A 21,360-nucleotide genomic window follows, 5' to 3' on the forward strand; every position below is an offset into this window, starting at 1 on the left:
CAGAGGGGGGGGGAAGGTGGCATCTGGGACTCCTGCAATTAGGATATTGCCACCGTCCAGGTGGAAGATTACCAGGACTTGGACAACTATTTGGAAACTCAGGGTGGGTGTTGTAGGAAAGGCATTGGATCACAAGTATGACACTGACACAATGGGTACAATTTCTAAAACCTTTTTTGAAAATGTTGAGGCTGGAGAAACTCCTACTTTGCCCTATAACTAAGATGGGAGTAGTCTCAACCATCAAATAATAAATAATGCAGTCCTACTGGAGTCTGTCAAATCAAAATGGCCTATGCTAACAAAACTTAATTCCTGCCCTATCTCTTGTACAAAAAAAGTGTAAAAACGAGAAATGTATGTAAAGGTAAAAATCAGTGTTCAAATGATAATGTGGTTGATCTAGCTCTCCTCCCCACGTTAGGCCTCACAGAGTAAGGCAGTCCCTGTATGCAGGATGACACACTCTGGATCGGCTTCCAACACAATACACAGTTCAAAATCATGGATTGAGACCCACCTGGCCTTTCACGTTAAAGTCTCTTTCTCGGACTTCAAAAATAAGGTTTTAACCAAAACGTTCACAAAGATCCCCTCTGTCGGGCTCAGACAGACCTCTCACGATACAGTTCAACACAAACTTCCTTCTACACATTTATTAGACTTCAGGTCTCCCTCTGTCGGGCTAGAACCATTTACAATAAAGTTCAACACATACTTGCAAGGGGCTCCCTCCCCCAAGTGTATTTCACTTCGAGTCTCCCTCTCTCGGGCTCAGACCAGTTATGTTAAAGTTCAACACAAATTTGCAAGGAGGGCTCCCTTCCCAAGCTTATTTCACTTCAGGTCTCCCTCTGTCAGGCTTGGAACACTTTTGGATGTCGAAGACTTTCAACTGTGTGTGGGTTTCTTTACAGACCACTGCAGGACCACTTCGACTCAAAGTTCATGTTTTAACTTTCACTCTTCTCTTCTCTAGGAATCAATCTTCATGATTTCACTTTTGCTGTTTATTTGCTTTCTCGCTTTAAACAAAGTACCGTTCACAGAGACTTTCAAGTGGGTTACTTCCTTTAACCGGACCACTCTGTTACTTAGTTTTGCTGATTTCACAGCTGTCCTTTACATCAAGGTTCACTCCCGCGTGCAGCCTTCACATGCGATAGAATCTTTCTATTTCAAACTTTAACACATTCTGACACCTGCCCTCAGTGTGTGTCTCTGCTCCGTGTGGTGAATATGGATGTGGAATGAGGGTCAAGGCTCACCCTCATTGCCCAACCTGCCATTCTAGCCAGAACTCAGCTGGATTCTGAATTGTTTCTAACAGCTGAATTTGGCTCATATTTGCCTGCTTGACACACCGAAAACATGCAGAACATTTTTGGGAAACTGCAATTATGGAGGTCAATGATCCCCAATGTGTGTGTTTTCAGCAACCTGAAATATTATTCCCATTCAATTTCTCTGGATCAATGTGGAGGACACGAAAGTGCAGGAGCTGCAGCGATGAGACAACAATGGCAGCGTAGGCGGAGCCATGGAAGCTTGGGAAAGCTAGGCAATCAGCCCGCCCTGGTAACTAGACATGACTTATTGCTTGGTTTGGAGGCATCATCATGGTAGGATGAAGCGCAGATATCCAAACGACTAAAGCACAGGCAGCATGTTATTGCCCTGAATGGTCACATTGGTCTGCACTGCACAGGGAGCATGGTAGGAAGCTACTGATGTGATTCTTGAGACTGTTGTTTAGGCATGCTACATAAAAACTAAACTAATACTGTTGAAATCAGAAGCAATAACTAGCTCCTTTTGCACCCACACTGCCTAGGGTGTGATTGTGTGTGTGCATTGCACATTGACCTAGCACAGTGGTGATTGAGAAGAACCTGAGGGCCAAAAACGACTGACCTAATTAATATTAAATGATAATGAGGCGTTATTTATATAGCCCTTTTGCCAAAGCGCTTTACAAAGAACACATGTAAATGCCATAACCCCCAAACTAAGTTTGTATCATGTATCGACCTCGGCAGGATGAAAGGCTGAGTGTGCTTTGCCAGGATTCAAACGTGCAATCTGCATCTCACACACAAAGCGCATCAGCGAGCGCTCAACCTGATGAGATATCTGACCAGCTAAAGAGTTGGGCAAGTTCCTGGCAAGCTCAGACAAGACCAGTGTGACGGTTGCAGTAATCAGCAATAATACCTATTGGTGAGCCTGAATTTACTGGGCCAGAAGCAGCACTCAGTCACTGCACCACTTGGATTTGCAACATACCATGAGAAGCAGCACTGGCTGCAGCAAGTACTTAATCTGTGTAGCAGCCACATCCTGCCAACTCGGCCTCCCAGTCGATAAAAAGAGTACCATGTCCACACTCATTGTATGCAATTGCGATACAGTGTAGGTGTCTAAATTCCTTGCTGAAGCATCAACCTTCCAGGTCGGATTCGCAGAACTGAGAGGGAGCCACAGTGGGGTCCCTGCAGTGAATTTGGATAGGTTTCCACCACATCAGTTTATTAATATGTGTGGATAGGCAGGATTCTTTACAGACCCTGGGTCTCATTCTGTGTCGGTCGGTCCGGGAAAAAAGTGCCAGTATACACGCATCCCGGCACTTTACTGGACTGGCTGACTACAGGTTTGCCGGTGGGGCACTTGTGTTACCTCCTGTTACCGGCAGAAAAAGCCACCATGACTGGCAGCGGCATTTCCAGTGCCGGTAATGACGGAAAATCCCCTCATGAAGTCATTTAGGACTCCATGAATGGGGATTACCACCGTCACATCAGCACTGATAATCCAGCAGCAATGCCGCTGCACCAGGTGCCGGAAACAGTAACATTTGCTGGTATCCAAAACCGGCAATGTTATAATGAGGCCCTCTGTCTGCTTTTTACAGTGGCTGCCATTACCGATCTCTGCCTTGTACACATGGTGGAGATCAAAGTGATTGACTGTATACTACAGTGTTAGCAACATGAACCTGGGATAAGCCTGGGATCCTGTGCTTAACATACATGCTGTGAATTACCAGAAACCTCCAGAAAGATCCTGCACTGTGGAAAAGTAGCATCCTGGCTCTTTCCAATGGATTCCATGCCGCCATTAAAATGTGGCTGTGGATTGGGTAATAGTTACATCTGTTATTTACAATTACTAATAAAGCTCAAACTTGGGGCTCATCAGAAGCGCATTATAAAAAATAATCTCCAATATGTATGTCTCCCTTACTGTTTGGGAACCCCTTTTCAGGACCCAGGTACATACGGTGTAGGCCCAACCAGTAGTGAATTACTGGCTACACCACTGCCCGGAATGAAGCTTATAATGGCTCAATTAGCTATGGGTAGTGGGGCCCTGAGCATACACAGAGGAGAGAGAGTACCAACATGTGCATAGCTCTCCTTCAGAGATAGGTCACTCCCTCAAAAAGCGTTATTTCTTTCCCACAGGAAAGAGTCATGCTCAAAAAGTGCATTGCTCTCCTACAGAGAGGAGTCACTCCCTCAAAAAGCATTGTTTCTTTCCCACAAAACAGTGACATGCTCAAAATGTGTATAGCTCTCCTACAGAGAAGAGTCGTTCCCTCAAAGATTTTTATTTTTTTCCAGAAAGGAGAGTCATGCTCAAAATGTGCATGGCTCTCTGAAAAGGTGGGTTCTTCACCCAAGACACAGAGAGACCTTGCTGGGGTGAGTGGCCACTTTATTTAAGTTATATGTAGACAGGATTGCACGTATAAGGTAGGTACATTAAGTAGGAGAAATATAAAGACATCCACTGGCACGCCCTCATCCAAGAAGCTCCCTTTCAACAGACACTCAGGGAACAGTCAAACACAAACACTGACTCAACATTCCAGCAGTAGGCATTCCACAGGCATTCCAAGCAAACCAGCTCACAGCATAGGGGACGGAGAGAAGCAACACATAGCTCATCTCCCTCCTTATAACTCAACAAGAGAAAAGGAAATAGAACGGAGAAAACACAAGGACCATCCTAAATCCAACCAAAGTCTCTAAGTACAACAACGCCAAGTCTCAAATTCAGTCACTGCATTCCTACTAAGAACAAAGAAGAACTCAGTCTCACCCACATCCCCTCACCGTCCCACACAAAGATGAGCAAGACAATACAACCAAGCCCACTCCACAATCCACACCTATTGGCCAAACAGCAGGCACTCACATGAGGCGACCAGCCCCACACACTCAGAACAAACTGCTGACTACCACATTCAACCAACAGAAACCATCTCTGTAACCATCCTAGCAGCGATGCAATGGAATGCCCTACCACCACCCCTGAGAGCAGAAGTCTCTCACCTAGCAGTCCGTAAGTCGCTGAAAACTATGCTCTTCAACAAAAACTCATCCAAGAAAGAAACTCTACTCATTCTCATGTTTTAGCTAATATCCTATCTCAATGCGTATATAATTTACGGAGAATGTACCACAAACCCAGAAAGTAACTGTATGCCTGCTATGTTTTTCATTACATGCATGTAACTTTTTGTAACTAAGACTGCCACAAGTAAAAGTGCCGCGATGCCTTTGGGCTGTATGTGCTCTATATAAATGTAAAAATAAAATAAAATAAACCAATCACTAACACACAACCGTGGCTGCACTGAAACAAACCAGAAGGATGACACCACTACAACACGGCCACCAGAGAACAACACAACGCACGCTGGGTTGACCACAGCCTGAGTGCCCAAAACATGAGAACTAAAACCTTAACACACATAACGTGGGTTAAGACCACCACAACTAAAGTGTGGAGGCAACACCCCCACAGAGCGAACCGGGAGTCCCCCCTCCACACAATGGCAAAGCACACAGGCTCAGGTTGAATAAATGATGTGTGGCGTCCAACATGCCCCCAAAACCAAACCCTGGAGTGTCCAACACCTCTACGATACCACAAACCACTGTAGGCACGGGTCTCAAAACCCCATTGTGAGAAATTCGACCATCTGCACATTGGGTGTGCGCTCACCTGGTCTTTTTTTACATTTTAAATGAAATTGAATGATGGTAGATCAACTTCTGGAAAATGTGTGGGGCTAATCTGCACACATTTTCCTATGCTCACCACACAACATACACAGACCCATGTACTCTTGGTGGATACAGCCTACAGGTGACATCCCCCCTGTCATATTTAGTTGGAATATGACAGCCAAGAGTTTGCCAAGACATCTCAGAAGGGGGAGGGCAAAACCTTCCTCCTGCCATGGCCAGTCTAATTAATGATCAAAGGCTCCATGGATCCACCCTGTCCTTTTGTGATGTCAAACACTTGGGTATGGTGTCCAGCACCCTGTATTTCTTCTCCAACATATCCCGTTTGGTTGGAGCAATGCATGGCTTCTTCACGAGGGCCAGCCCTTCCTCCCAAATGTCGTCCAAAAAGGGTACAGCCATGATCGTCTCCCTCTTGAACCTTCGTCACTGATATAGGAAGCCCTCCTTTTTGGTTTTCCTCAAGCACCAGATGGAACAGCTCAGAGGCCTTGGAGATCGAGTGGAATGATCCCACCTCGTCTGGTGGAGAGCCTCTATGAGGGGTGCCCAGGTGCTGCGATTTGCCATCTGCCGGGACGAGGTCTACATCCTTGTTGGTTTCCGTGGCCGTCTCTGTACCAGTGTCCGTGTGTGTATCCGGGTCTGCCGATGGATCCGAGTCCAGATGCAGTGGAGGCGGCTGATGCGCCAGCCTTGGGTGATGCTTCCTCTTCTTGCATGGAGGCTGGTCAGGGGCCTGCGGAACGACAGGTGCCATTGCTGAAGTCAACCTCTGCTGGATCTCAGTCACTAGGATGTGGAGAGTTGATAGGATATCCATGGAAATGTCCCTCGGATGAAGAGGGAATGATGGAGTGATGGAGCGCTGGGCCCTGCGTCATTGTTTTCCTCATGGTTTGTGTGGGCGAACACTTGGTAGTCATCATCCAGGGAGGAGCTGTACATTGCTTGAACGTAAACCTTGGAGGGCTGCATTGGAGCCTCCTTGTGCCACCCCTTTTTCCCTCCTGAGTGGCGTGTACAGGGACCAGAACCAGTGCCCACTGCCCCCAGGGATGCCCACAGCCTTCGCCACTGCCTCGGCACCCGTGGCGTGCCTGGGAGGCAGGGAGAATCTCTGCGCAGTAGGGACCACGCTCGTTGGGTTGGTACCACCTGCCATAACGGTCGCCCCAGAGGATGTCGACAGCGTCCTTGGCTGCACCTGATGAGCCTGTGAGGCCTTCTTCTCTTCCTCCGGCCTTTGTTCCTCCGATTTCTCCCGTAACTTGGCCGAGGTGGAGGATTTCCTCTTTGAGGAGGAACCCCATGGCAGGCTTGCTAAGGAGGCAGACGGCGACAGCGATCGCTGTCTATCCGACCTGGGACCCACATCAGCAGTGAAAAATGGCGGAATCGGTCTTGCGGTTCTGGGGCTTGTCTTGGATCCCAATGGATGGGGCATCCTCAAAGGACTTTGACCTCCTCCCAGAAGGACACCGCTCCACAGTCCGGCTGGTCCTGGGTGAGGCATGAGCCTGCTCGGAGCACGGGTCAGAAGCCTTGCTCGACTTGAGCCATGTCTCCATCCTGCTATACCTGTCTTTCTTTGTCTACTTTGAGAAGCCCAGGCATATTTCGCACCCATCCTCGTTGTGGTCCGGGTGCAGGGAGTATAGACACTTTAGATGTTTGTCCTCCACAAGACGCTCCTTAGCCTGCATTGGGTGCCGGGCCTGAAAAGTGCCATTCCCTCCTTTTTCTCCCACGTCATAGACGAAGGGCCAAGACAGTCTTCCAGAAACTTTGACGAACAATCACCCTTGAGGGGCACGCAACTTCACCGACAACGGATCCCCGCTGCCGGCCGATGAAGATAGGAGAATATAGGCTCTTATGGAACAAAAGTAGAACATTTCCATTGAAAACCTGGAAAAAAGTTCAAAATTGTTTGGAGAGCAACCCAAGGACTTGCAACACTGAAGCGTGCTGTAAATATCTGAAGATGCTGCCAGAGGCGGGGCTTAGGGAGAGGACTGTCATTGGATCAGGGCAGTATGACCGAGAGGACAGTGATTGGTTTAGAGGAGAAATACAGTTTTAAAAGTGAAAGTGAAACTGTTTTTTCCCTTTTACCAAGGATTCCCAGCCTGGACGGGGAATATTCATGAGCATGTGAATCCATGCCAGACTCATGCTGCAGAAATAAAGAGACATCCACTGGCACCCTCTCATCCAAGCACCTCCTTTTCAACTGACACTCAGGGAACACTCAAACACAAACACTGACTCCACATTCCAGAAGTAGGCATTCCAGAGGCATTCCAAACACAGGAGCTCACAGCACAGGGGACAGGAGAGAAGCAAGACATAACACTCTCCTACAGAGAAGAGTTGCCCAAAGAGTAGTAGTGCTCCCCCCAAAAATGTCTACCTCTCTTACAGAAGAGAGTCAACCTTTCCAAACTGTTTACAGGTCTCCCACTGAAAAGACTTGCTTTCGAAAGTGTCCAGATGGCTCTTAGCACATTTATCGTGGGGGGCAAGTTGCATTTTGCCTGGATAAACTTATTGTGAAAGAATTACATTACTAGCAAGGTTGTTGTAAAGCGACCTTCTAAGTGAAACTGGTCTCCCTCTCCACCGGTCCGTCTCTCCTACCCACTCTGGAAATATTGAGTCACCGGCATCATTACGAGTTTGGCAGTAATTTCAGGTTTTCTGCGGAATTCAAACTTGATAACAGTTACCGCCACCCAGCACTGCAATGTTACCGCAGGATTACGAGTGGGGTAACAGCAGGGCAATTCCCCAGGGCTCCACTTGGGATTTGACAGATTTTCCGCTGGTGGTAATTCCACCCACAGTATATCTGTCGATTTTTTTTACTTTAAGTGGGGGATTCGCCCCCAGAGTTGTGTTGGAGGTTAATCCCTCACTACAAGGCCACACCTATAATCAGGCAGCGTGGTAAAGTGAAAGTAATTCCATCACCGCCCAAAGAGTGTCATTACAGAATGACTGCCACTTTTTTGTACCGTACTGAGGGCGCATAGCTTTCTTCCACTAAAAAAGAGAACGCTGCCACAGCAGGTCTGCATTACTTTAAGAATGCTGACTGTTTACTCCAATTACCATGAATTGCAAAATAGCCCCCATTTCTCCCTTCGCAGCCTTGGATAATGGAATGAGTTAAAGGGGTTGTTTGTTTGTAAAGCTACGCTTAACTCATCTGAATAGAACAAGGTCAGTCAGAATATCTGCGTTTCCCTCGGCTGTAAACGTTCCGTATTGACCCCGATTGCCGAGTTCTGCTGCACTTTTCTGAGCCAGACTGTGTTATGGCAACGCTCCCCAATTAGAGAGCCTCACATGCCTTCCTCGGAGTGAGAGAGAAGGCGAGTTTATTTATATGTCATGATACAAAGAATACAAAAGCCTTTTACTCATGAGACGCCAGCGGCGGTGCAGCAAGGATGTTTGGATGGGAAGGCGAGTTTAAAATGCTGGGCAGAGGCAGCCAGGATGTGTACCCGAGCACTCTGGGCAGATCAATCATTGCACACTTGTGGGCGGAAGCGTGTACCAGCCTTTTAGGGCCCGGTGTAAGGCTCGCAGCGGGAGCCCACACATTCGCCCCCTATTATTTGTGGAAGTGGACGTCCCTTTTCAAGGGCAAATGTTTCTCATAATGTCAATCTTAGCTTGCTTCCACTCTTCCTGCGTTCTACTAGAGAGGTTTAGGGGGGTACACGCTTTCACCCATAATTCTGCAACTATTCGTCTGCTCAGAGTGCTCGGGTAGAAATCTGCCCAATTCAGATTTACCACTTGCCGAAGTGGTAACAGTAACTGTATTACTGGAGTACCACCCGCATTACTCCAGTAATACCAACTGTTTTTCCCCCAATGTTTCCACTTTCACGTTGATGGTGGAAAACAGTAATATGCCTTTATGTAGGTCCTCTGGCACATGGAGTCATGTGCGTCACCGATTCATATTGTAGAAGACATGATGTGGAAGGGGCTGGCACTGGCAGCCATTCCACTCCATTGGACAGTAGGATAGCTCTGTGGCAACGTGTGGGTCTTGGAAGCAAGACCCACGCTGAGCAAACGCGGGTTCGAATCCCAGACCCGTGCTTGGAGAAAAAACAAAAATAAAGCGTGATATAAATAACCTGCAATGAAACTAGCACCGAGATATGTGCGCTGTAAATAAATGCAAAACAAACTGAGAAATGTTTATTCCATCGTTCAACAAGCAACTGGGAGCCAAAAGCATCAGGACCAACAAGCAGGAGAGGCAATAGGTCACTGAGTCTCCATGATAGAAAGAATGCACATTTTAGCTGGAGGCGGGGGAGGCCGAGAATTCACTGGCAGAGTGATGCAATGGAGCCTGGCTTGGATTTTAGGGAAAAGCACTAGCCACGGCAGAGAAATGAAATACCTGGCTTCCTGCCTCACCATGCACCACAACACAGAACCCCTACGTTGCGTCCTGCCTCACAGCTCAAGACCCCCCTATCTGGTGTCTGGCCTGCACATCCCCACTGAACGTCATGAGACCCTTACCAGGCATCCTTCCACCCTTTATCCTACCACATAGGACCCATACCTGGCACCCTTCCTTCCCTACCGACCCCACTTGCCTCAAAACAAAATACTCCTGCCGAATTCTGCCCTCCCACCCTATCCACAGCACAAGACCCCTAACCTGGTGTCCCCAATTCCCACTCACCACTTCAACAACAGAGATACCTACCTGGCCCCCTGCCACTCCACCCTTCACCCCACCACACCACACAAGACGCACACCAGACTCCCAGGCTCCCCATTCCACCCACTCCTACACAGCATAAGACCTATAACTGATCAAACATTAAACAAGCAAACAGAATCTTGCATGGCCGTGTGTCTGCATTTTGACTATCGCCTTTGATGTTTGTTAAAATGTGTTTTGTTTCTCTTTTTAAGGGGATTTGGGCTTCCTTACTTAGCACTTTTGTACCCTAAAACCATTGTTGTCTTTTGGGCCTAGAAAGAGGATTTAAGCCCAAATTCTCATACAGAGACCAACATACATGTTAACTGACAACAGTGTGAGGGTTCCGATTCAGAAACAGCTGCCAGGTAAGAAGTTTTTCTAATTTCTCCAGACAGCAGGGTTTGCAGGCATGTCTCAAATCGTGTTTGCGGCCGACAGTGGCTCAGTTGAGCTAGAGCCAGCCACTTGGCTCAGGCCAAGCTGTACAATTCCTAGTTCGCCCACCTCCAATTCGAACAGGCAGGTCTTCACGGTAAAACGGCTGCAATGAAGTTTGAGGCAATTCATCATGGATAATAACTTTAACGATCTATACTCATTCTACTAAACAATAATAAAAAGATATTTTAGATGTCTTGCACAATAGCCACTGTTACAATTGAGATTGAAAGCCTATTAAACGTTTCCTACCCGCTAACGGGCCAATTGGTTATCTACCATTGAATGCTCTTTAGTCATTGGTTTAAAGGCTACTTTCCGGGGTCCAATCATTCAGGAGCAAAATGTCTACAGTGTCAGCAGCTTTTGCTTTAAGAACGACGTCCTTCCCTCATAGCTTTTGTTGCAGGGTTGTTGGTGCCAGAAAACAGAATGCATCTATCATGGGGCCCCAACTAGAATTTATTGATATCAATTGATTCTGGAATTGGAAATTTCCATCGCATCCTGTTGGAGGACCTCATAGCCCTATGGAAACATAGGGAGGTTCAAAGCCCTTTTAGACAATCAAGCAGCTCACATGACCTCCCCTGACACCCAGGCCTTTCTCTGCTAATAAGCCAAATGGAGTTACCACTCCACGGGCTCATTTAATCGCTTTTCTGTTTCGTTGCCACTACAAAGGTCAAGAGCACATTGGTAGCTATGCTAAATATGGATGCTAGAGGGCCTGTAGGACCATGAGTGAAAAATGCAAAAACAGTCTCCATTGCTGTATAAAATATTCACATATTGTGGGCAGAGTGCCGCCTACTTGGGACCGGTGCATGGTTACTAAGTCCATTGTGAGATGCCATAAGCCTATGTACAAAGGAACCTCAAAGATAAATGACATGTTGCCAGATGGGCTGACACACATCTGCACCATGCAGGAGCTTGGAACTGGCTCTTGGCAAAGCCATGCCCAATCCGGAGCAGCCGATCGCGTGTCTGACGTCACCTGGCATATGGGGGTCACATATGTTAGCAGCGCACCTGAAGGACAACCCCTATGTGGTACATTTGCCAAACTGATTTTATAGAGTGAGAAACAACACACAAAATGGTATCAACGTTATGGTTTATAGTATATGGAAAAAAGGGAATTGACCAGGGAGTTAGAAACTATTCTCATTAAAGGCAGCAGTGGCACTTCGTGAGCCAATGACCCAGTTTTATTTACATGCAATCACTTGCTCGGCCTGTGAGTGATGTGTTTTCACATGAAAAGAGGAGTCCTGCCTTCAGACCAAGCCATACTCAGGGACATATAACACTATGTCTACTCAAGAGCTAACCATCAGATGAAACATACATTCTTGAATTCCTGCCTCCCACGAACATCAACAATAAAATAACTGCTTGCAAACAGCCAGGACCACCAACACCCCCATTGCTCCTGCTACCCCCTGCTCATTCCTTAAAGTGCTGGCTCAAGATAGCGTTGCATGAATCTGTAAGAAGTGTCCACTGGGCTTCCTTTGCTGCCCGCCTCGTGCAGCTTTAGCCATTGGCCACCTGGTTCCTGCTTCATGGCCCAGTGGCAAACAGTCCAGACCCCGATAATATTAATGTGTGTTCCTTTAAGGCACTTCATGCCAGATTCCTCGTGCTTCAAGGCACTGTAATGAGGTAAGTGTTATTATTAGCCAAATTCATGGTACTCGATGCATCAACCTAGGAAGGAAGGACGGCTGGGTCAACCCTGCACTGGGATTGGAAATTGCAAACTGCAGGCTGCCCTCATGTCTGAGGCCAGCGCTTAACTTCTGAGCTATCCACCGAGATGATACTGCCACTGATTACCAACTCTGATTTTCTGGGTCCCTGACTGATCACTACCTTGCACGTATGCAGGTGACACATGTGGAACTCTTCTACCTCACGTATGAACTATCTCTAACACAAAGCAACAGTCATCCTGATTTCAGGGGTGCGTGGGTCACTTCGCTGGTTCCAAACATACCCAGCTCAGGTCTTGGAGATTATTGTGGACATTCAGTTTCAGCACAATCACAAACCCAAAAGCATTGCATCCAATCTGCCATGGGACCAGAACGCAGGAAAAAAGCTGCTCTAATGGTACGTTACAGTGACATGTTCTCTGTCCAGGATAAAGGTGGTTGGGCTTCCTGGCTGCGCAGGACCTGCCAACAGAAGTTGGCATTTTACAGGACCATAATATTTTCCACGTTCTGTCTTCAGAATGCATGACCATAGGAATGCAAGACTCTGCCACAGGAGTCTGCAACCTTTGGCTCTTCAGATGTACTGGACTACAACTTCCATCAGCCCCAACACGCATAGTGGATGCTGAGGGATCATTGGAGTTGTAGTGCAAAATATCTGAAGAGCCGCAGGTTCCAGACCCCTTGTCTGCCATCAAACGTGTACATCGTTGTCCAAAGGAAGATCCCTCAGGGTTCCTTGGTCATGTTCTTCACACCCCAAAACCACAATACACATCAGGCAAGCTTCAGGTGTACACCCACTCACTGATCCTTGCTCACCAACTTCTTCTGATCACCCAATCACCTTCTGACTGCCAACGGGTAGTTCACTTATGTGGGCAACACCTGCGTCTACATGTTGTATGTGAGGTTCCGCAGAACTCTCCGCATGGCCTGAACTCTATGGCATTAGATGGAAGAATGGTATGGATAATTACTTCACAAGGAACATATTTTGTTAAGTTACACTTAATTTCCTACTTTGTGTAAAATGTAACTGGAAGTCTCCTCTGTTTGAACTGTTTCAGTGTCTCTAGAGTGGTGGCCATTTCGTGGGCTTGGTTTTGCTGATGACATCAGGGTTGTAATGTTATAAGCAAAACAAGTTCTGAGGCATGGTGTACTTACACAGAGGCAAGACAAATATACAGATAAAACAGCACAATTGTTAAAGTTAAGCTGACACTTGACAAGCGGGTCATCATGAGCTACTGTAAAACATCTAATTTCTTAATGTAGTCAGTCCGGCTATAAACTACTCTAGCACATGGTCTCTGGAATGTTTTAATGTCTGGACATCCAACGCCGTAATCCAAGCACGCCTTATGGGATGGTAGTACCCCAGGAAAGAAAAAGGGACTGTTCCAATGCAACCTTGTACTTTGCTTGAGTTTCTTTACCACCTAATCTCTGAACATAATTCTAGCCTTGATAGCAAATTACTGTTTAGTAAAATGATACACCTTAGAGTATTGCTATATTAGAGCATGCTTGTTTTCATAAACAATCAAAAAGTGTAGAATGCAGGCTCTAACCCCCAATGGAAGCTTGCATTCTATGCTTCTCCTTGTTCGTCTCAATGTTTCCAGCTCTATGGCCAATCAGCAAATTGGAATGGCGGTTCAAGAAACCTGTAAAGGTGGCTTCCAAGCTTCCCTTTGTGATTCGTCTACACTGGGCACAGAGAGGTGGACATGCTACATCACAGGAAGTCAAAGTGTGGCTTCCCTTTTCCCCCTGGACACGCCCTTGTAGTGTTTGAGCCCTTACCATTGGGTTTCATTGTGAGCTGGGGAGCCTCAGCCCTCATTAGAGGCCCTTGCCTCTGGCTTTGGGACCCCTACCTTGGACGGCGGTCGCCCACCACATAATACAGCCCTCTGGTGCAGGGCCCAATGCTCCATTAGGGGACAGAACCTTCAGCACTTCACACATTCTTTCAGATTTTGGTTTCAGTAAAATGCATGTGATAAAAAAAGTACTTATCCTACATCAGTAGACAAGTTGGAAACATTCCCTCCCTTTCCTTTGTGAACTAAGCATTACAAGAATGGTCGGAATGCATATTTGGATCTCAAATACTTTGGCGTTAAGTAAATAGTAAACTAAATAGCTGCTTCTATTCACAGGAGTAAAAGGTTGTCATTTTGTGCCACTTCCAGTGAGATTTGCTCCAGAGAGCAAACTGTACCTTGGCGGCACCCTACCTTTCCCACAGTTATTCGAATGCCACCGCCAGTTCCTCAATTTGAAGGTGGTGCCCGAATGCTAGGGGTCTGGTTCTCCGTGCACTGTGTAGAATCACACATTACACACAAGAATAATCAACAATACTACATTTCATTAACCAAGATTGCATTAAAGAATGCAAACAAAAACAATCAAACTTCCATAGTAATTCGTTTGAGATATGGGTTTGTAACCATTTTCCAAGTGTAAAACCAAAGATGCAGTGATTGCATTCCAGCCCTCAGGTGTCCAACATAGAAAACAACATTGATCTCTTTCCTACTAGTTTTGAGATAACATGAACGATAAAAAATGAGTTTTTCTTGGTAGAAACCTCTCTTGCCAATGGAGCAAATTATTTTGCCAGAGGAGGGTCCTAAAATGGATTGCTTTAAGCACCTTCCAGAGAGATATCAAAGTTATTATTCTGGCCAGTGTTGGTGGAACAGAATGGGGGTTGCATGGCAGAATGTCCCCTCTCCTGAGACCACGCCTCCCAGCGAGTTAATGACTGTGACAAAATGACTAGTGCTCTGCGGGAGTGTACAGGGGTGCTGGATAGTGGCACCTCCACAGCCCCACACTACTACTAACCCAGCAGTCCGCGCAATCATAAAAGTGTAAAAGGCACAGCCTGACGGGTAGTCCTCCGATGCCTCTTTTGTTATCGTGGGCCGAGGGCATGCCAAACTCTTCAGGAGGGATGTGAGCTGATACAGGAGCAATCCAAACAACAATGGTGTGGTGGCACCAAAACAAAAGAACGTCCAACCAAGGTTCTATGAAATTAGGATCTTAAAAACACTTTTGCCCTCAGCCGCCTTTATAAAGGAAAATACAGAGAAAGCTGACTTTAAATAAAGGGGCACTCAGGGTTTGGAGACAGGGGGGCTCCAGAAAAGATTTCAGCAGCAGAATATATGGAGATGTCTTTAAAAAGGTAGGGAAGGGGGACTTAAAAGTCACTTGACTTGAGTCCTTTAAGGTGGACCAGGGGGACAGGGTCTCTTCAAATACCTTATGTTCTTGTCTTTGGGGCTAAATAGTGTTGGTCCAGGCTTTTTGGTGTCCATCTGGGAGTCTAGGTGCTTTAGTCACACAGCCGGGGTCAAGTAGAGGAAATGCATCAATGACTTTCAATGATTTAGTTCTGCTCGGCAGCAGTGACGGCTTGCAGGTTGAAAACACTGGGGATGGCAGGCAATGGTGGGTCAGTGGCGCTTGAAGAATCAGAGGCCTCGGATGCAGAGAACCAGAGACTGGCCTTCAGGGGCAAGGAAACTCAGCATGCTCATCCCATCAATGGAATATTATAGTGGGGCCAGATTGGAGTTCAAAGACTCTGGTAGCCAGACAGGCAACGTCGAGTTAGGGACACTAAGACATAGAGGACCTCAGATATGGACACAGCAGATCTTTGGCATCGAGCAAAAATTAAGATGCCGAGGCGGTCGAGTGTCAAGGTCAAAGATGGATGGCTCCAGAAGTTCCTTTCTAGCAGCTCGGACGGTGTCAAAGGTTCCCAAACCAGTGTTAAGGTGGTTCCAACATGCAGGGAGAGCCAGAGGCCGCTACCTAGTTGTGCAGGGTCTCAGGGAAAGAGGGGTCCTTTGTTTTGCCCCTCCCAACTAGCAAGGATTTTAGAGAGCACTTGCAGGATTCCCAGTGTCTCAGTTGCAGTCGCCCTCGTCCAGCCACATGGTCATTCCAAATAAGCCATTGGAATGGTTGGGGGGGGAGCTTTCCTCTTCTTTGGAAAATCGGCCTTCAAGTCTATGGCAGATGCCTTTGGAGTAGACTGTACTCCAAATCCAGTTATGGCGTATGCTTCCTCGAAAGAGTTTAGAAAATTAATCAGCTAAAATGAGGGTCTCCCCCTTATGCAGGCAAAATGCTATATCAGATCGTTTCAGAGCTAGTCTGTTATCAAGAGTTTGATCCATGCTGATGTAGCAAGTATCCTTTGCCTGCTAATGTCTGACCCAGAGTCCCTTGTTTGCAGTAATTGGGGGGGGGGGGGGCAGGGCATGGGAAGTTTGGGAAGCTTTAGCAAATCCAAAATGGTGAGCCCCCTCTAAGATTCCAACCCATCCTCTTGGCTACTCAAATCCTGACCCCCTCCTCTGTCTGCCTACTTCTTTTGATTTTGTTTGTTGAAAACTTTATTTATATTGTCAAACAAAACATCTAATAGGATCAACAATAGGTAATAATTCTCAAAAGTCCTAACATCAATATTTGCAAAATTTACAGAACCATCAATGAGTTAAACGAGTAATTCCTAAAAGAGTATAATTATCTAATGAGTAGACCAACAAAAATATCAATATCCTATTGTTGTCAACCCTCTATACACGACTAGCAAGTTTGTCTAAGGTCTAAAACCAAGAAAAAGGCTCTGGTAATCAGCACCCTGATGTGAGAAGGCCAATGTCATGTCAGGACTTTATTTGAAGCACTGGTTCCTGAAGGAGGGTTCCTCTTCCCTGGAGGAAGATGTCAACTCCATGGGCGTAATTTTAGGGGTGGGGGGGCAGGGGTGTTCCACCCCCCCCAAAACTTTCATGGCACACCATTGTGTCCCCATTCATTTGGCTGGGGCATCTTTTCTTCAGATGTCATGTCCCCCCAACATTTTCAGCAAAGTTACTCCACTGGTCAACTCTCCTGAGGAGTTCAAAGAAGGCTTGCTTGCTGCATCCCGTAAGGTTGCTGTGGGCAAACCCAGGCCAGATGGCTAATAACATAACATAGCATAATACACACACACGTCCCTCTTATGAATGAGTCACTGTTCAACAAGCTGACGATAAATTACAACAAATGCTGTGGCTATATAATTGTGCAATCTCAGCAGCCACCATGTCAAAACCGGCATGGCTTACATATAGATATTAGCACATGCCATCAGGCGGCTGGGGTACATGATTATACTATTCTGAGCCAGAGGTGCATGCAGTTAAAAAGCCACTTGTGCCTGTTGGAACTTCGAGTTCCAACAGCTTTGTTCATGAATGCCCGTGTGACCTTTGAAACTGCCCTGCTGCCACTGCTGCTGGGGATGTCAAGAGACAGAGACTTCGAGGACCATATGTGCATTTTACTTTTTCGGATGGAGCATTAGGAAAGCGGGCTATGATTTAGCAGATCTCACTTTCAGAAACTGACTTTCCAGCATCATTTTATTTTTATGAAAAATCCAAAAAACTCAGGCTTTTCCTCCCTCGCAGATGACATTTTGTCACAATTACCTCGTTGGTGTGCTGGTCATCTTCCTGCCTAGTCCTGAGACTGTTGTGCCTCAGAAGGCTTGCTCTGCTGGAGCCACACCTAGAGTAGGTGGGGGCAACCTGTTTATATTCTACAATATACTAAAGTCGGTGCATTGCTAGTGGCTGGAAGGTTGATTGCTGGCTTCGTTTTGATTTTAGGTATTTATTGCTAGCTTCATTTGCAATCATTATCCTGGGGTTCTGGTGCAAAACAAAGGAAACCTAGAGATACACGCAACATTCTGCCACCTTTCAGAGATGCTCTGGGTACAAATGGTGAACAAGCTGTTGAGTTCAATTTCAAGGGTCTTCATGGGCATGTCCATCTTAAAACACACACACACACACAGACACACACACACACACACACACACACACACAGACACACACAGAGTCCTCATTCCTAGCACTGACTCTCTCATGTGTGTCCGGTGCCATGCCCACCCACTGATCCAGGATGCTTTCTAGAGTGTGTGGCAGCAGACATGAACCTTTCACTTGAGGGCCAAGTAAGGGTCCTCTCAGCTCTCCACAGACTCCTTTTTTTTCATTAGAGGTTCCAGATGTTATTCTATGCAACATGGACGGAGCGAGCCTGAGATCAGCCGATGCGCTGATGCGGCTGTGGCACAGCCGGTACACCCACCCACTGAGCTCCTGAACTTCTGAGTCTGGGAACTTATTTGGCTGAGAACCAACTGACTCTGCCTTCTGCACTGCTTCTGCCTTTGCGCCCCTATTCCCCAAATGGCCCTCTGCACATTCTGTACTCCTTCTCCACTGATTCCCTGCCTTGGTACTCCTTCCACTCTGTGTCCCATCTGTGCCCCTCCCCACACCACACTATACCTTCCCCTATCGCGCTACTGAGAACTAGGGCTCTGTCCAGGTTTTTGGGCAGCACAGATATCAGTATATAGACAACGGGGCCATAATTATAGCTGCCCATACTCAGCCAGTAGCGCCAGATCTAAAACCCTGGGTTTGGTGAAAGCACTATCATTCCACTACAAAGCCAGCGCCCATCAGATGGTCGTATTTCTCACTGCAGTATACCGACCATTTGCAGCAAAGTCTTAGTTTGCTCTGCAAGAGTCACACGTCTGTGCATTGCTCCGGAAGTAGTTGGCCATGGCTATGGTCTTCAGAAAATCCCCCAAACACGAATGTGCAATACCTGCCGACGCCCCTTTCAGCCTTTCGACCCCCATCACAGAATCTAATGCGATTTTCCTTATCTATCCAATGATTTCATGCCCACAATGATCACATCACATAAGACCAGAGCATACTCACAACCAGGCAGCATTCAAACCACAGACAGGTGTACTTTGTAGGGGAAAGTGTCAAGCAGTTTAGATAGTGATGCTATTGAAGTTCTGGGGCAAAAGGCGGGTGATCTCGCTTTGGAAGATGTGGCTGTCTACAGTGGTTTGGTTTGGCTCGTCTACAAAGCATCTGAAGAACAAAGACCCATGGAGGCAGACAGGGTTTCCCCACACAAGGTACGTACCGTTTTTTGCAAGCCGTCCGCTATGTTACTGGAATTGAGGGCGTAGATCGCTTCTCTGGCTCCCACGTAGAGGACCCCCCTCTCGTCTTGGAGGAGCAGAGTGCTGTAGTTCAGAGTGCTGTCCTGGAATCGCTTGCCTTCCTTTAAATCTGTAGAAGAATAGAAGGACCTTGATTAAGATTATCTACCACCAACGATATGTCTACACTCGGGGTACGGGAAGAAAGATTTCCCAAAGAATCCTTCTGCCCTCAGGAAGTTTTCAAACAGTACAGAACTCATGCACAACTCAAGTTTTGATACCTTTTATTGGACTAAATGAAAACATTTGCTGAGATGGCACAATGCATTAGCTTTTGAAATCCCATAGACTTATTTAATTTTTTAATTTTATTCGATAGACGATAGATAGACAATTTATAGACGATAAGAGCCAAGACATATGCCAGCTTCGAAGGATAAAACAGACTGCGTGACTGGAGCTATTTGTCGACATGTACCTAAACGCAACTGAAGCTCACTTAGAACTGTAACCCCAAGTCTCAATGCAGACTCCATTATTCCTTTCACTTATTTCAGGAACAGGAAGTAGCTCAAGGCCTTCTTCCCGGTGTCTGTTTTTTGTCTCCAGATGTTATCACAGTCACTGTCCCTTTTATCAGCGTATTGTGAGTATTTTATAGGTACGCAGTGCCAACATTTTATTCTGCACGGCGTGAGGTCTTTACATCGTGAACAGGAGGTTCCAGTAAAGTTCAGGGGCCTCTGGTGTACGCTACCAGTAGAGCCAATAGGAACCACAGGTTCTGTCCAAATGAAACTTCAACAGCACATGCGGTTGCCATTAATTGCATCTTCACAAGTTGAGGCAATTCAGCTGGGTTTGACTTGGTGAGCAAGATGGCCGACGTTTAATAACAGCGGGAATGCCTGAGAAGGAGAAAGCAAACGAGGATCTGCCCATAAAAGCTTCTGGACTAATTACCAGAAGGGGGGCGCCTAGGTCCTTGGGTCAATAGCATAATTAAAAGGGATGGGGGCAAATGGGTCCAGTGTATACCCTTTTTGCACAGATGACACGGAAGGTAGGAACGTATTAATGAATGTGTAGAAATTTGAAGTGGTCTATGACCTATCTTCTTTCTTGGGGACGTGAGCACCGAGCAATGAGCACCCATGTGCTCTTTGTGTAAAAAACTGAAAACTTCTTGTTTCAAAGTCTCTTTTTTTAGTGTGTCAGTTTCTGAGAGCAGCATATGTGGTACACACACCCTTTCAGCTCCAGCAAGACTCTGAGGCTCATTCCTAATTTGGCGGTAACAGAAAAAGCAGGAGGCGGTGGCACTTCCTCCTGCTGTTTCAGTCCTCTTGATTGTCAGTTCAAAAACCCATACGGCGGCAATACATCCATCATAGGCAGGGAGGCATTACCCCCAGAAACGAAAGAGCTATTGCCTTCGGTGCTAGTGCCTCCGATGGCAATACCTCCTTTTCTCAATGTAGTCCTAAGGGACCTCAGAATGGGAATTAACCAAGACTCATAATGAGGTGGCAATGCCACAGTTACCACTGTTGAGGACTGTGGCTATATTTGCTCATAACTCAAAATGAGGTACTTAGTTACCACTTCTGCAGCACAAACAGCAGTCGCAGGCATGTTTTGCCCTTTAGCGTGATGGAAAAGACCCACCAGGGAGAATGTTACTTGCCAACTGTCTAGAATACAGGAACTTAAAAAGCAGGAAAAGGCCAACTACTAACAAGATATGCTGCAGAGTGGAAATATAACACTGTGTGTCATTCTTCAGGCAAACTGTACTGATAACCCTCGATTAAAAATAAAAAAAAGACACACTTTGGAACAAATTATTTTCAAGTAACTTTAAAGGAGGAAGAACTGACTTTAAACATTTGAATATGCGTGTTAACCTGCAAAAAATATGTTTTTAAATGATAAAGGAAGAACTTTAAATCCCCCACACAAGGACATCCACATTTAAAAGAAATATCAGTAGATCAAGAAATTACATTGACACTTAATCTTAACTCAGTTCCCGTTCAGTAAAATGTGACATCACACACGACATAAATGGTGTGATCGGCCAATATTCAGGAGAGACGGTTCTACAGATGCCACCCAATGTCCTGCCATAAGCAGGGGGAACAGCAGAGGGTGCCCTGTTGGCCCAACAAACCTCAACTCGTGGTGTTTTGCAAAGCGGGAGTGGGGGAAACTTGGTGTTTTGCAAAGCGGGAGTGGGGGAAACACCACAATGGTACGGACCTGAAACAGCAATTATAATGTCACCATAACTGACTGAAAGGGAGTCGACATGCTCATATA

General features: G+C 46.5%; 1 protein-coding gene across 2 annotated transcripts in view; it reads right to left on the reverse strand.

Annotated features, from left to right (window-relative positions):
• Positions 1–21,360, reverse strand: part of SEMA4G (semaphorin 4G) — a 960,547-nt gene that overhangs the window by 518,541 nt on the left and 420,646 nt on the right. For both annotated transcript variants that reach the window (XM_069611666.1, XM_069611665.1), the window contains exon 3: positions 19,017–19,165. In XM_069611666.1, the coding sequence (XP_069467767.1) occupies positions 19,017–19,165 (149 nt within the window). The remainder of the gene's footprint in view (positions 1–19,016; positions 19,166–21,360) is intronic.

The sequence above is a fragment of the Ambystoma mexicanum genome, chromosome 8 (genome assembly GCF_040938575.1).
Source record: "Ambystoma mexicanum isolate Mex_15411 chromosome 8, UKY_AmexF1_1, whole genome shotgun sequence".
NCBI lineage: Eukaryota > Metazoa > Chordata > Amphibia > Caudata > Ambystomatidae > Ambystoma > Ambystoma mexicanum.